Source organism: Zootoca vivipara, chromosome 13, assembly GCF_965207765.1.
Source record: "Zootoca vivipara chromosome 13, rZooViv2.hap1.1, whole genome shotgun sequence".
NCBI classification, from domain to species: Eukaryota; Metazoa; Chordata; class Lepidosauria; order Squamata; family Lacertidae; genus Zootoca; species Zootoca vivipara.
Window position 1 is genome coordinate 10934551 of NC_142596.1, and position 15975 is coordinate 10950525.

At 39.7% G+C, this 15975-nt stretch overlaps 1 protein-coding gene across 4 annotated transcripts in view; it reads left to right on the plus strand.

The window, feature by feature from the left end:
- The window catches only part of MYO5A (myosin VA), a 119703-nt gene that overhangs the window by 52576 nt on the left and 51152 nt on the right, over positions 1-15975 (plus strand). For all 4 annotated transcript variants that reach the window (XM_060282746.2, XM_060282747.2, XM_060282748.2 and 1 more), the window contains exons 5-12: positions 2431-2587; positions 6870-7013; positions 8301-8382; positions 9728-9835; positions 12299-12405; positions 13849-14114; positions 14358-14439; positions 15652-15792. In XM_060282746.2, coding sequence (XP_060138729.1) covers positions 2431-2587; positions 6870-7013; positions 8301-8382; positions 9728-9835; positions 12299-12405; positions 13849-14114; positions 14358-14439; positions 15652-15792 — 1087 coding nt within the window. The remainder of the gene's footprint in view (positions 1-2430; positions 2588-6869; positions 7014-8300; positions 8383-9727; positions 9836-12298; positions 12406-13848; positions 14115-14357; positions 14440-15651; positions 15793-15975) is intronic.

Below are 15975 nucleotides of genomic sequence, written 5' to 3' on the forward strand. Positions count from 1 at the left end.
TATATACAAATAAACAGCCATGTAAAATATATAATGATGAGGATTTTCGTTGGGATTTCTTCCTGCTCAATAGTGCCATTCACCACTAAGAGATACTATTGACAAAAACTCAGCAACCCTTACAGTTACTTCGGGGTTAATGTCAGACAGATAAAATTTGATATTTTCATTCTGCCATGATGTTAGACGACCCACAAAATGGGATAGCATGCGTCTGCGTAGCCGGTTGTACAATGGACAGTAGAAAATGATATGTTCTACAGTGTCTGGCACATTCAAATAACATTCGCAATGTCTGTCATTTCTGGGGATGTTTAAATATCTGCCCTTGACAAAAGCTGAGGGGAAAACATTCAGTCGGGCTAACATAAAGGTCCTGCGTTGAACTGGAATTATTAATTTTGAGATATAAGTGACCCTGTTACCTGTTGTATTCAAACCATAGAACTTGGGGGAGCAAAATTTATTTACAGCCGACTCAATGTTTTGTTTTTCAATGTCCCTTAACCTGCTTTGAATATTGCAATAAATATATTGCTCAATTGAATTATACAAGGGTTCCAAGTCAATACAAATAGATCTGATTTTGCTATGTAAGAGTTGGAACCATCTGGATTTATAAAAGTCCGTAAGTCAGAGAGCAGACTTGAAGGTTGGCAACGATAATGGCAACACAACCAGTATTTTATAGTGCTATCCCTCACCCAATATTCCATTGTGTGTATACCTAGTTCTGCACACATCGTCTCATACTTGATTGAATTTGGGAGCCCCAGGATACGTCTCAAGAAACTTGAGTGCATCTTATCTAAATCACTATTATATGCTTGCATCCATCTTGGGATCCCAAAAAGTAGGTGGGACGACACTTTAGCTTGAAAAATCTGAATAGCAGCTGGTATAAATTGGTTACCCTTCTGAAAATAAAAGCGAGTTACTGCTGAGGAGGTACACTTTGCCTATGTTATAGCACATGTGCAATGGTTTGACCAACCTGAGTTGCTCTGGAATAAAATTCTGAGATATCTGTGCTTCTTTATTTGCTGGGTTTCTTGTCCTATTGTTTTCCATTTCTCTAATTTCCGGGAATTAGAGAAGACCAGAATTATTATCTTCTCACAATTTATTGAAGGTTTATTAGCGTCACAATAGGAAACCAGGGAGAGTAAAAGATGTTTCAGACCTATCCTCATCAGAGATAATAAGGCCACACCATCCGCATACAGTAAAAGTGGGACCAGACATGTTGCACCATGGTGTGTGGCAGCTTTTCTGGTCCCCTTGAAAACAGGCGTAGGGTCAAGCTTAGGGTCAAGGTTTGTCCTTCAATTGCACACCAGTCTGCCTTAAATATTTATGCCAGTTTTAATTCTGATGTCTCTGTGTTCAAGGGGGATATCAAAGTGGATGTGGAAGGTTGAGGTGATACTCTGTTTATTGCTGATTGGCGTTTCCTCTTCTAGCTGCTTCTTACATTTAAAATTGCTCCAATTCCCGAGGAAGTCAGTGGAGCATAAACATGCAGCTGTCACACTTATTTCATTGGGCACCACTGACTTCTGCCGGATTGCACCCCTCCTCCTGCAGTGAATGGACTAGCAAGAAAATAGCTAGCTGTACTTCTTCTCCCTGTGCTCCATCACATTGCTTCAACATAGCCTCATATATCTGCTGAAATATGACAAAAGAATACATGTTGCTGCCCACCTCATTGTCACTAGGGTTGAACGTTGGTCCTGTGTGCAGCCCAAATTCAAGGTGAATGGAGATGATTTTTGTGAGTTTTTCACATGCCTGAATCAGCTTACACTAAAGCTTCTTGAGTCAGATCAGGGACTTCCTAAAGCTCATCCCTTCGCTTCCTTCTCTCCATGGTGGAGGGGAGAAAGAATTTTTGTGGTGGCAGTCTTTGCAGCAGGGAACGGGTATCATCAGGTCAAGGTGCTGTTTGCTTTCTCCCATTTATCCTGGCCTGCCAGTGCTTATTTCTAATTGTCACACTGGAAATAACAGTTGCGTGGATTATTTCTACATGCGGGAGAATCTCCCACTAGCCCCTCCTAGTGGTGCAGCAATTAAACTGCTAGCACAGTTTTTCATCTGCTTTGGTTTCAAATTGGATGGGGGACTGACCGCGTGTTGAGATTCCTGTATTGTTTTCATGCTTTGTATAAGGAACTTTTGAATGCAAAATATTGCTATTCTAAGTTCCATATGAAACACACCTGTACATACATTTGTATGTATGTATGTATGTATGTATGTATGTATGTATGTATGTAAACAAGCTCTTCTCCTTTGAAGTAACATACGATTTTTAGGCTTCTACTTTCTTAGATTGTGTCTTCTTTGCATGTTGTCCCAAACACAGTATGCACGTCCGAGTCAAGATGGATGAACATTAATACAACTGATTTGTTTCTGTTTCAGAGATGAACGGAACCAGTCAATTATTGTAAGTGGAGAATCTGGAGCTGGAAAAACAGTCTCTGCTAAATATGCTATGAGATATTTTGCCACTGTAAGTGGGTCTGCAAGTGAAGCTAATGTTGAAGAGAGAGTATTGGCTTCCAATCCTATAATGGAGGTAAGATCAGGAACATGGTTATTTTAAGTCTAATGGAGGGTTGATTTGCTAGTTGATTTGCCTTTGCTAAAGTGAAGCCAGGAGTTTGCAGGGAAATTCTAGTTGTCAAGGTAGTTTTATTACAAATGGAAGATAATAACCCCACCCTGGCCATGAAATATGGCTGGTAGAACTGTTGACCTTCAGCTAGGAGAAAAGGAAATGATAAAAATATTTCAGGCAATATGGTCCCAGTTTCTAGAGTGCTTTGCTTCACCAAATAGTATTTCTTTGAAGCTGAACATCACCTTTGGGTGCTCCCCCTTTTCTTGTTCATTTGCATCCTTCTAAAAAGTGGAGAGGAGCAGGTAACACAGTGAGTGACTAATTCTTTCTAATCCGAACTTCAGAGAATGAATCTCTGCTCATATAGTTATCATTTACCAGAATTTGCATGTGCTGTGAAATAAGGAGTGGGTTTAAAGCGTATGCATCTCCCCAACTCCCACTCCATATTTTATTTGTTTTATTTTAAGATGGGATCTCCCTGTCCCTGGCACTCAAACCTTACTTCTTAGTGTATGACCCTTGGTCCTAATCTCATAATACATACAAATCTTGCAGGGTGAATATCCTCTGAATAGCCCTGGAGTTGGACAAAGACATTTTAGGGAGGTACCTAAACAACATCTTCCAGCAATATAATAATATTTTGGAGTTACACAAGCCTCTGAAAAAGAACCCATTTAATAGAATATTCCGCTGTACTGTAGTAAACTTTTATTTGTAGTTCTTAATTGCTTTTCTATTTTAAAAACACCAAATACCAAAAGTGACATAAAACATTAAAACCCAGCCAGATGGGTGGGGTATAAATAATAAATTATTATTATTATTATTATTATTATTATTAAATTCATGTCCTAAAGCATGTTATAGATGTCTTGGCAGAAAGATGGTATAGAAAAACAATAAATGATAAAAGCATTAAGTAATTGACAACAAGCATCATGATCATGCTAGTTAAGCTGGAATTCATTCCATATGGTCTGGTATGCAATTAAATTTAGAGGCATGTCATAATTATAAACAAATTTCATGGGAATTGTTGATGTTGAATGAAGCTCCCTTTCTCCCCTGGTAATTTTTAAAAATACACCTTTTCCTTGTTTTAAGCATTTCTTGAAACAAACAAAAGCGGAGATGACACCTTAATGCAACTTTGGCACAGTTTTTTAAGTATTCAGAGATAAGGTAATTTTGCCTGGTTTGCTGTGTTGTGTGACATTTCCAAACAATATTACTGAACACCTATCGGTACCAAATGCACTAACAAATGGGCATAGATTTTCATTCTTGTAGTGTGATACAGCATTTTTATGGGGATAGTCCTAGGAAACTTGCAAAATACTGTTTGTAGACCTGTAGAGCTGTTGCTAAATTTTGTCTCCAACATGCAAGAAACCACTGAGAACTATTTTGAAGGTAATTTATGTAGGATTTGCAGTTTACACTTCCAATTCTCATATCCTTTACTCTTACTACAACCCTGTGAAATGTTGATTATGTTGCAAGAGGCACACCCAGAGCTTTGAGCCTGAGAATCGCAACCCCTTTCACTAGGCCAGAGATTGGGGAACTCGTGGCCTTCCTGTTGTTGTTGGCCTTCAACTCTCACCATCTCTGGCCATTGATGGGGCTGATGGGACTTGTAATACTACAACATCTGGAGGGCTACAGATACCAAACCACGGAATGAGTAATCCAGTGCATTAGGAACATAGGAAACTTATACTGTACCAGATCACTGGTTTATTTGTCTCAGTACTGTCTAGACCAGAGCTTTCCAAACTGTGTGTGGCATGTTATTGTGTCGGCTGCAGCGTGTAGGTGTTGCGTGAATGCTCCCCGCACTCCTCCTGGGGTTGGAAAGGGGTTAGTTTAACCTCCGGTTTGCTAGTAAAACTGACTTACTGTGTCGCAAAATGATGCATGTCTAAAAAGTGTGTCACCAACATGAAGTGTTTGGAAAGCTCTGTCTAGACTGATTTGCAGAAGCTCTCCAGGATTTCAGACAGAGGTCTCTCCCAGTCCTATCCAAAGATAGGAGGCGAAAGGCTGAACTTAGGAGCTTCTGTGTGCAAAGAAAATGCATTTCCACTAAGCTATGTTCCTTACAAAGATGTCCCCACCATATACTTCAAAAGTCTTATATTTAACCAATTTGTGTCATATTATGCTCCTTGTGATATGCTGCCCCCTGCAAATCCGATGTGACAGGTGCAGGAATAAGGCAAGTGGCTTAGAAAGTCGTATTAGTTTGTGGATTTGTGCCATAGAGTGCCACTAACATGCAGGTAGTTGCAACAGAAATACTTGTAGGAAACCCATCTTAAGAAAAGGGACTTCTTGCATACTGCTGTCTATATGTTTTTTTAATGAATTGCTTTCATATTTACTGCTACTTTATCTTCCCACAAAAAGAGGTCTGCTTGGGTCTGTAAATGACATGTGTGCATTTATTAATGTGTTTTTGAGGAGGTAAAGGTAAAAGGTAAAGGTACTCCTGACAGTTAGGTCCAGTCGTGGATGACTCTGGGGTTGCGCACTCATCTCTCTCTATAAGCCGAGGGAGCCGGCGTTTGTCCGCAGACAGTTTTTCCGGGTCATGTGGCCAGCGTGACTAAGCCGCTTCTGGTGAACCAGAGCAGTGCACGGAAACGCCGTTTACCTTCCCGCCAGAGCAATACCTATTTATCTACTTGCACTTGACGTGCTTTTGAACTGCTAGGTGGGCAGGACCTACTAGGTGAGCTGGGACTGAACAGCAGGAGCTCACCCCATTGCGGGGATTCGAACTGCCGACCTTCCAATCAGCAAGCCCTAGGCTCTGTGGTTTAGACCATAGCGCCACCCTCCTTTTTTTTTTAGGAGAGGAGACATTATTCACAAAATTAGGGCTGCAAACTGAATAACTTATTATTATTATTATTATTATTATTATTATTATTATTATTATTATTATTATTACTATTATCCTGCCTATTCAACTAGGCTGCCCAAGCCACTCTGGATGGCTTCCAACATATATTAAAACATTACACATTAAAAGGCTTTCCTTTACAGGGCTGCCTTCAGATGTCTTCTAAAGGTTATATAGTTACTCATCTCCTTGACATCTGATGGAAGGGTGTTCCACAGGGTGGAATAATTAGATTAAATTTTCTTAATCATATGAGTTTAGTCAGTTAATGGAATGATGTACTGATTAAGAAGAAGAAGAAGAGTTTGGATTTGATATCCCGCTTTATCACTACCTGAAGGAGTCTCAAAGCGGCTAACATTCTCCTTTCCCTTCCTCCCCCACTTCAGAGAAGTGTGACTAGCCCAAGGTCACCCAGCAGCTGCATGTGGAGGAGCATGTGGAGGCTCCCCAGATTACAAGTCTACCACTCTTAACCACTATACCACACTGGCTCTCTCTATATACATTTAAGATATGTGTGTGTATATATATGTATATATGTGTGTGTGTGTGTGTGTGTGTGTGTGTGTGTGTGTGTGTGTGTGTACACACACACACACACACATATATTAAATGTATATATAGGTAAAAACAATAGTTCTAGACTAAGAAACATTTCTTTTTAAATAATGCATGCATGTGTCAAAGCAGACTTATCTTAGAAGTATGTTTCTGAGAAAAAAGGATGGAACCTACAGTTTTCATAAGTACTTGTATTTCTTTTTAACTGCTTGATGAATCCGGCACACATTTTTAGTCCGTTAAATTAAAATAAGTTTTAGTAAATTATGTCATGTAGCCAATGAATATATTAAACATCACAGTCAGAGTGAATATCCATATTTAATAGTCAATAAGGCTTCATTTGTGGTTCAGGTAATTTCTTGTAATGTAATTCAGCCACCTCCTCTAATGCTGCAGGTAGGTTCTTAACCGGGAAAGCTGAATATTGACTGCCTCCTCGCCCCTTTTCCTTTCCTTTCCCCCATCATACTGGTTTTATTATTGTTTGGTTTTTTGTTGTTATTGCTGTTTGTTGTATTGATATAAATAAATAAACAACCCTCCATAGATATAAATAAACAACCCCCCCACCAAAATTCTACAAAATCTTAAATTTAAAAAATCCTGTGCAAAATAAGGAAAACTCTGTGCAATCCATTGCATGTCCACTCAAAAGTAAGCCTCATTGAGTTCAGTGAGACTTACCCCCCAGGTAAGTTGTGTGCAAGGTTGCAGCCTCAAATTGTTAATCCCTTTCTGTTTTCCCTCTCACAGTCTATTGGGAATGCCAAAACCACACGGAATGACAACAGTAGCCGCTTCGGAAAGTACATTGAAATAGGTTTTGATAAAAGGTTTCGAATCCTTGGTGCCAACATGAGAACTTACCTCTTAGAAAAATCACGAGTGATATTTCAGGTAAAATGAATGCAAACTTGTTTTTGCTTGTCCATGTAGGAGTTCCATTGTGAGTCGAGACATGATGGCATACTTACATAACCTAGCATCTAAGGAGGGCAAGGAATGGTTGCTTTGGAAATATTGAACAATAATGTCTCATGTCCAGCTACTTAATGCAGAATTGCTGCACATCCATCTAGCATATTTGGGAGAAACAATGAATTTCTTAGAAATGTGATGTTATTGAGAAAGAGAGAGAGATAACAAGGACATTACTCCTTGAAAGCTGAACTATTTTGCCAGACCAGGAACTGTGCTTCAGTTCATGCAGCCAGGGGAAATGAGCAGAAATAAGAACACTTTTTTCGAGTTACAAGTAGGTAGCCATGTTGATCTGACGTAGTCGAAACAAAATAAAAAAAATTCCTTCCAGCAGCACCTTAGAGACCAACTAAGTTTGTCATTGGTATGAGCTTTCATGTGCATGCTCATACCAATGACAAACTTAGTTGGTCTCTAAGGTGCTGCTGGAAGGAATTTTTAAATTTTGTTTTGAAAGCTCATACCAGTGACAAACATAGTTGGTCTGTAAGATGTTGCTGGAAGGATTTTTTTCCCACTTCAGCTATACTACAAGGGGTAGAGGGAGTGTTCAGGCAGTGTGTGCATCCTGACAGACTAAGAAAGGGGTGGATAACCTGTGAGGCTAGATGTTGGTGGACTCCCAATTCCCATCTTGGGGCTGATGAAGGTTGAAGTGCAACAAAATATGGAGGGCCGCAGGTCCTCCATCCCTGGACTAGGGGAAGGAGGAGGAGGGTTCTGTACAGAAATACTGAGGGTAACATCCCCTCCTTCCCCTTCTCCATCATCTCCAGTTCCTCCATATGGGATACAATGGGAGGCTGATAAATCCTGCAGTTTGTACCTGTTAATCCAGAGAAAAGGAGTCTGTGACCCTCCAGACATTGTTGGATTCCAGATCCCATCAGCCCCAGCCACCATTGTCAGTAATCAGGGATGATGGAAGTTGTAGTCCAACAACATCTGGAGGGCTATTAATTTCCATTCATTGTGTTAATTGACAGCTGGTGACCTTTTTCCTTTAGAAAGCTTGCAGAGCAAATGACATGAGTGAAGTATTTTGCTGAATTAATATATGTTTGTCCCCTGAGAGTTTAACATAATCCCTGTTTCTCCAGTGTCCATTCAGTTCTTCATTAAAGTAGAAAATAGAATTATCCATATGTGTGTGTGTGTATATTGTATCTCTTTATAGATACCTTTTATTTCGTTTTATTAAAGGCAGAAGAAGAGAGAAATTATCATATCTTCTACCAGCTCTGTGCTTCTGCAACGTTACCTGAATTTAAAACTTTGCGGTTAGGTATGAATGCACATCTGCTCCATTTTTATATTCACATGGCACGTTCCAAAGTAGCATTGCTATGTTTTGAGTAATAGGTTTTAAATAATTGCTTAAGTTTCTATAAATATGCCTTTTGAAAATAGAGCACACTACATTGCAAATCTATAAAGGTGATTAAAATTTCCTTCTGGGTGTGTTACATGCTGCTGATATATTTGAGAAAATAATAATGATGATGATGATGATGTTTATTTATACCCTGCCCTCCCCAGCCAAAACCGGGCTCAGAGCGGCTAACATCAAATGTATAACACATTAACATAAAGTCAGGCAATCAGTTAAAATACATCCTAAAATCAGATCAGGATCAGAATAAAATCCAATCGAATGGCAACCCGCAGATTAGGGTTGGGAACCTTAAATGCTCACCAGGCCCAACTGTTTGTGCTGAACTTATATGAGCCTGTGAGAAAAATTAGGAGGCCACTTTCATGCAAGTTCTTACGAAAGGGGAGGGGGGAGTCAGACTGAACCCCAACCAAAGGCCTGGCGGAACAGCTCCATCTTGCAGGAGCTGCGGAAATATGTCAAATCCCGCAGGGCCCCGGTCTCTTGTGACAGAGCGTTCCACCAGGCTATGGCCATGGCCGAAAAGGCCTAGGCCCTGGTTGAGGCCAGTCTAATCTCCTTGAGGCTCGGGACTGCCAAGATGTTATTATTTGCGGACTGTAAGGTCCCCCGTGGGGCATACCAGGAGAGGCGGTCCCATAGGTACGAGGGTCCTACATAGTGCTGTAGTTAGTATTATATTGCTTATTATGGCTATATTAAAACACACTGAGGTAAAAACAAATAAACCCCTATTCTGTAACAGAAAATCTTCATTTGAAACATGGGAGTCCTTGCTTTAAATTTCCTTTTAAAACTTTTGTTGTTGCTGTTGTTGTTACTATTGTTATTACCATTGATTTATTAATTGCCTTCTAAACCATCTTAAGGTAAATCTCAAGGTGATTTACATATAAAATAATTAAAAACAGTTAAAAGCACAAAACAACAAGCACATTTAAAGTAAGACCAAAACCCTAGCAAATGGACATTCTTGGTAAATACCTATTTATCCAGCTGGAAATTCTTGTTGGAACAAAGATGTCTTCAATAGCAGGCACCTCTTGTATCTTGTCTTCAGCCTACAAAAGTGGGGTATAAATCTCTGTAATAGGTAAACAAAAGTTTGGCTTATCAGTTTTACTTGATTATTCAACTTGCTGGTTTTTTAAAGTCTTTTAAGAGTTAAAACATCTTTGTGGAATGCATTTCTTCTTTGTATGTAAATAAACTTTTGCTTGCTTGTTTATATTAGGGAATGCAAGCCATTTTCACTATACCAAGCAAGGAGGCAGTCCAGTCATTGATGGAATTGATGATGCTAAGGAAATGATGAACACCAGGCGGGCTTGCACTTTGTTGGGTAAGTCGTGGAAGCACATGAATTTCTTCAGGACTTTGAAACGGTGGCTACTATGCCTAGTAAAGTGGTGCCTCGCTAGACGAATTTAATTCGTTCCACGGGTCTTTTCTTATAACAAAAAATTCATCTAGCGAATCCCATAGGAATGCATTGAATTTTTTCCAATTTTTTTTTTTTGCCCATAGGAACACATTAATTGAATTTCAATGCATTCCTATGGGAAACCGCGATTCGCTAGACGAATTTTTCATAAAACGAATTCGTCTAGTGAGGCAATCTCCACTCGAAAAATCCTTTCGTTAAGCGGAAATTTCGTTAAGCAGGGCATTCGTTAAGCGAGGCACCACTGTAGTACATTATTACCCACAGCATTAATTTTAAAAAGGTGAACACTTACAAACTGCTGTGCTTCACCACACCAGTGGCTTACAAGCTATTGGATGTTTCAGTGGATGTGCATGAGAAGCCAAAGGGGATGTATTTTAAGTTTTTGTATTTCTGCCTTTTTATTGGGTAATTAATATACCTGTTTATGAAGTGTGAATCTCTGAACCAGCTTGTGGCAGGCTCTATCTATCTATTGAATTTGTACACCACCCTTCATTCAAAGATCACAGAGTGGTTTACAACATATTTATTGGAAAGCTTATTACCCCAGCTCTTCATACAAAGGTTCAGGGCAGCTTCCAGCATAACCAGCACAATCCTGTATGTTTTTGCACCACAGAATTCACAGGGGCTTTCTCCCAGATAAGTGGGTATAGAGTTGGAGTGCAAAACAATATTTATTAATAAACAGAAGAAATGGAGACAAATCTTTTTCAGGCATTGGGGTAACCCAGGGATGGAGAACCTTGGGCCCTACAGAGGTTGTTGGACTACAACTCCAATAAACCCCATCCAGGATGGACAATAGTCAAGGACGATGGGAGTCGAGCAACAGGTTCCCCATCCTTGTTCTAATGATCCTTTCTTGAATTCATTCTAGTATGTGTGTTTAGACTAGAGACCTGTAGCCAGTGATTTAGTTAGTTCAAATCAAATTGTAAAATTCAGCCTCTCCCTATTTCTTGGCCTACCTGTCTTCTGTTTCTTGCGCTGTAATCCCATATTTCCCAAAGCAACCTCATCTGCTTCCTTCCTAAGAAGTGCATGCAGCCCTTCCTATTCTTTCATTCTGTGTGTCCACATTCCTGACAGGTTTACCATGAACAGTGAAAATATTTGTGACATAAAAATGACATCACAGCAAGCCGGCCAATGAGAGACAGGTGACAGACACAGTGTTGTGAGCAATTTGGCCATTTTAAGTATGTAATTTAGTACATGATAGTCATACCTTCCTTTCCAAACCTCTCGTATTTTAATTAGCATTCAGACTTACTTATTGTATTTCTGGTTATGAGTAAAAAAGTTTTGTGCTTTTTGTGTTGAGTTTTGATGTCTCTTCTCTCTGTTGTCATGCTGGCTTGCTCTTAAGATCTTCAGCGGAACCTTATTTTAGTTCCATTTTCTTTTTTAAAAGTTATCGTCTTTTTTTATCATACAGTGCCTGGTCTTTAATTTAGGCATTTAATAAATGTAAGACAGTGTTCTGGGTTCTACATGTTAACTGGGGAATACACATGTACAGTGGAACCTCAGCTTTCAAACGTAATCCATTCCAGAAGACCATTTGACTTCCAAAATGTTCAAAAACCAAAGCATACATTTCCAGAAGCATTTACTTACGGAAAACTCAATACGGAAGCCGCGTGGCACATTCGACTTCTAAAAATCGTTCGAAAATCAAAACATTCGACTTCTGAGGTGTTCGAAAACCTAGGTTCCACTGTAGTAGATTTATGCCGCTGGGTTTTTTATATGGTAAAATTCCCTTTAAAAATTCAAGGGAAACATAGAAAAGTAATCTTCTCATTTATACTGAACCCTGTCTGGGTGTTCTGATGTATAATATGGGTATAGCAAGAAATTAAGGCAATTCTCTGAGTAATTAACAACTGAGATGTTACTGCAATGCCTTCAGTTTGCACGACAGCTTGTAACAGTGTTGGGTCGCCTGTGGCCCAGCATCTGTTGTCGGACCCCACCAGGCCAGATGGCATGGTCAGTGGCCCAGGCAGATGGGAGCTGTGGTCCAGTGAGATCTGAAGGACCACAGGTTTCCCATCTTGGCACTAAATGTGCATTTCAAGATAGTAGCTGATGGAAAAGGAGATAATATCTCACCATACGAATCTCCTTAGGAAGCTTTTTTTTTACTGATGAGATGCCAGCAGATATTCACTAGGGATTGAGTTTGAATGACATTTTCTCCACACAATGCCTAGTACTTTTTTGTTGTCCTTATCATCCTTCTTCAGATGCTTAACTGGACATGGCTTAATTGGACATTTGCATTTTAATCTCAGCAAAAGGAATATTAGTTTCTTTTCTCTCCCCCACTCCCACCCAATATGATAGGTATTGTTGATTCCTGTCAGATGGGAATATTTCAGATCCTTGCTGCTATTCTTCACCTGGGCAATGTGGCATTCACATCTCGAGATGCTGACAGCTGTACAATACCAGTAAGTTCCAAATAAGTTCAAAGCAGTAAACACTGTTAACATTTCTAATCCTCTTGGCCTATTTTGGGGTCTGTGTGCTGAACTTGGAAAAATGCAACCAATTTCTATTTCCCCACTGCCTTTACCTTCTTCTGCACCTTCCTTCACAATGGCTCATGATAAAATGTCACAGTTCACATCTTTTAAGGAGCTATGCCAATATGACTTGTTTGCAAAAGTATTGCATGAAATCGTTCTTTGTCTACCAGCAGTGCCTGTGAAGGAAAACATTTTGCCATACATTAGGAAGTTGTGCAGAAATGTACTTTCCTTTGTGCAAGGCTGGCCTTAGCCAAGTACAAAAGTAACATTGTTTTGCTCTCTAGTAGTCCATAGACATGTGGGATTAGGGTTAAGGAGGACGGGCAGGTCCTAGGTCAATTGTAATGATATCAACTTGTAGGGCTGGCATCAAGTGCACCACATGATTGGGCACCTGACATGAGCCCCCTGGACTTTATGCCGTGAGAAGGTCATCTTACTGAGGAAGTAAGGTGCATTGAATTTTTCAGTTTAAAAAAAAAAAGAGGGGTGCTCAGAAGTTGTAACATGACTTGGGAATTCAAAATATTAATGTAATTTAGACTTGCTTGGTAGGTAAAATGTGTGCAAAATTGCATAGAAATAATTAAATATGATTGCCGAGTATTTGTATTTATATTATACAATCGTACCTTGGAATTTGAATGGAATCCATCCAGAAGTCTGTTTGACTTCCAAAGCATTCAGAAACCAAAGCACGGCTTTCGGAAGCTGCGGAAGCCCTGCGGACGTTCGGGTTCCAAAGAACATTTGCAAACCGGAACACTCACTTCTGGGTTTGCAGCATTTAAGAGCCAAAACGTCCGAGTTTCAGTGGATGTTCAGTGGATCCAAGGTACAACTGTATTATTATTACTATTGTTTGTTTATTTAGCATTCTCTGACATTTTTTAGAAGGTAAAATTAAAATTATTTGGTTTTGTGAAAGCAGTTTGTGTGCTTCTTCATCAGATGTAGACTTAACAAGCTAAATGTTGTCCAATAATAAAAAATAATCTCAGATTTGAATTCATCACACCCAAAAACATACTGTATTTTTAAGACCCCTCAATGAAGCAGTGTGCAAAAAATAAGTTTCACTGCCTAAAGTGACACACACTACGTTGGAGGGGGGACCCAGGGAGGATGCCTTGCCCAGGGGCGCACCTAAAACTGAAGCCAATGCTGTCAACCTCTTAAGCCGACCTTTCTATGCATTTTCTAAAAGCAGGGGTTGAAGTTAATATGAGATATTTCTTTACGCCTTCTCACTGCAAATCTAGAAAATGGTAGAAGGCTTTCTGCTTGCTTGGGGAGCGTTAATGCATGCATTGTCAGTGGTGAATAATACTTTCAAATCTAAGGAGATTATTATCCTTGTAGGCCAAAAACGAACCCCTCACCATCTTCTGTGATCTCATGGGAGTAGAATATGAACAGATGGCTCACTGGCTCTGCCACAGGAAGCTTGCTACTGCCACAGAGACCTACATCAAACCAATTTCCAAACTGCAGGCCATAAATGCCAGGGATGCTCTTGCAAAACATGTATATGCTAGTCTGTTTAACTGGATTGTCGATAATGTGAACCAAGCTCTTCATTCCACCATGAAACAACATTCTTTTATTGGCGTATTGGACATCTATGGGTGAGTTTCCTCTGAGTACTTTGATGTAACAAAATGTAACAAACAACCCAAAGTAAAATACAAAATATAACACTATAACTTGGGCATGGGTATTATTGCCCAAGCTGCTAGGAACATCAGTATATAGAAGTATGGCAGTTTGTGTACGTCAACCCACTCTTGTACTATGTTGACATGATTTTTATCTTTCAAACATTTACTCCTTTAATTTGTGCTGGTGGTTGTCTTTGGTTTTTTTTCCAGGTTTGAAACCTTTGAGATAAACAGCTTTGAACAGTTCTGTATAAACTATGCTAATGAGAAACTGCAGCAACAGTTCAATATGGTAAGTGAGAAGCAGGTTTTTCTGTGCTTCGACCCACTAATGGTCCATTTTGATAGCTAGATCCTCTGTGTGGCACTGAGCTTCTCTTAAGAGCATGTACTCATCACTTTCCTGGGATAGGTCCTAGTGCCAGTTGGTGGGGTCTACATTTTATCTTTCCCTAATTAGAGTTCTACTTCTTCTTTTTGTTTTGTTTCTCCTACCTTGGTCCTTCTTGAGCGAGATAGTAATTTTAATCAAAATATTCCTTGGGATAGCTGGACAGACACACCAATAAGGTCAACTTGCAAGTTGGATGTCAGCAGCCTGTTAAGCAGTAGACAGGAGTCTCCTGATTAGTAGATTCACTGGTGGGTAATACAGCATATCCCTCACCAATGGGTCAGGGTGAGATGGAGGCAGACTGCAGTCCTTGCCCTTCATCAGATATGCTGGTGGGGCTCCAATATGTAAGACAGCAAACTGCCCATTGCTTATACATCCATCCATCATTTTATTTTATGCCACTTTTCCATAGTTCAAACCATGCTCAAAGTAACTTTCAAGATGAAAAATAATAATAATTGCAATGTAGCAAAAGTAGTCATAAACAATAAAACACCAGAGAGGACACAACCAAGTTGAACAACATTCAACTTGCTATGCTGAAGTCATGCCCACACCACGCCTTTATAACAGGAATCTGGGTGGGGGGGAGCATCATTTGCTGGATCAACATCTTACCTTGCAGAGCCATGTCTGGCAAGCTGCTGTGCCTTCAACCCTTGCCTTGCTTGTGTCATGTACTGATTTGAGCATTAAAGTTTTTGGCAGAAAACCTATTCCGATCCCTTCATCTAGTGAGAGCCAGGACAGTTCCCTCACTATCATTTGTTATTTAGTTTTGTATAGATTTTATACTTAGTATTTGGGAAACTTTAGGTGCTTTACAAATTATGTGGTGATTATGATATTGATGAGAAGGATAAAAGCTTGGGGCATTGTCTATTTCTAAGCTTCTTATTCTGTCTACCTCATTTTATAATTTCCTTGCTGCTTTTCCCATACTAAAAGACATATTAATTTTGAACACGTTATACAGATTCATTTGTCCACTTTGATGTGTACTTAGTAAATGGTGGGTTCAAGTTTAATTTGTGTGCAATTTAGTTAAATGTATTGGGAAGAAAACAATGAACTTTCTCTATTTACTGCTTCCCCTTCCTCTTATAGCATGTCTTTAAACTGGAGCAAGAAGAATATATGAGGGAACAAATTCCTTGGACCTTGATTGATTTCTATGACAATCAGCCCTGCATTAACCTCATAGAGGCCAAACTGGGTATTTTGGATTTGCTAGATGAAGAGTGTAAGGTAGGAGTTCAACAGATCTATTGGTTTCCAGCTTCCACTGTTGACTGTTAGTGCATTTTTTGTTGTTGTTGTTTAGTCGTGTCCGACTCTTCGTGACCCCATGGACCATAGCACGCCAGGCACTCCTGTCTTGCACTGCCTCCCGCAGTTTGGTCAAACTCATGTTCGTAGTAGAGTGCATAA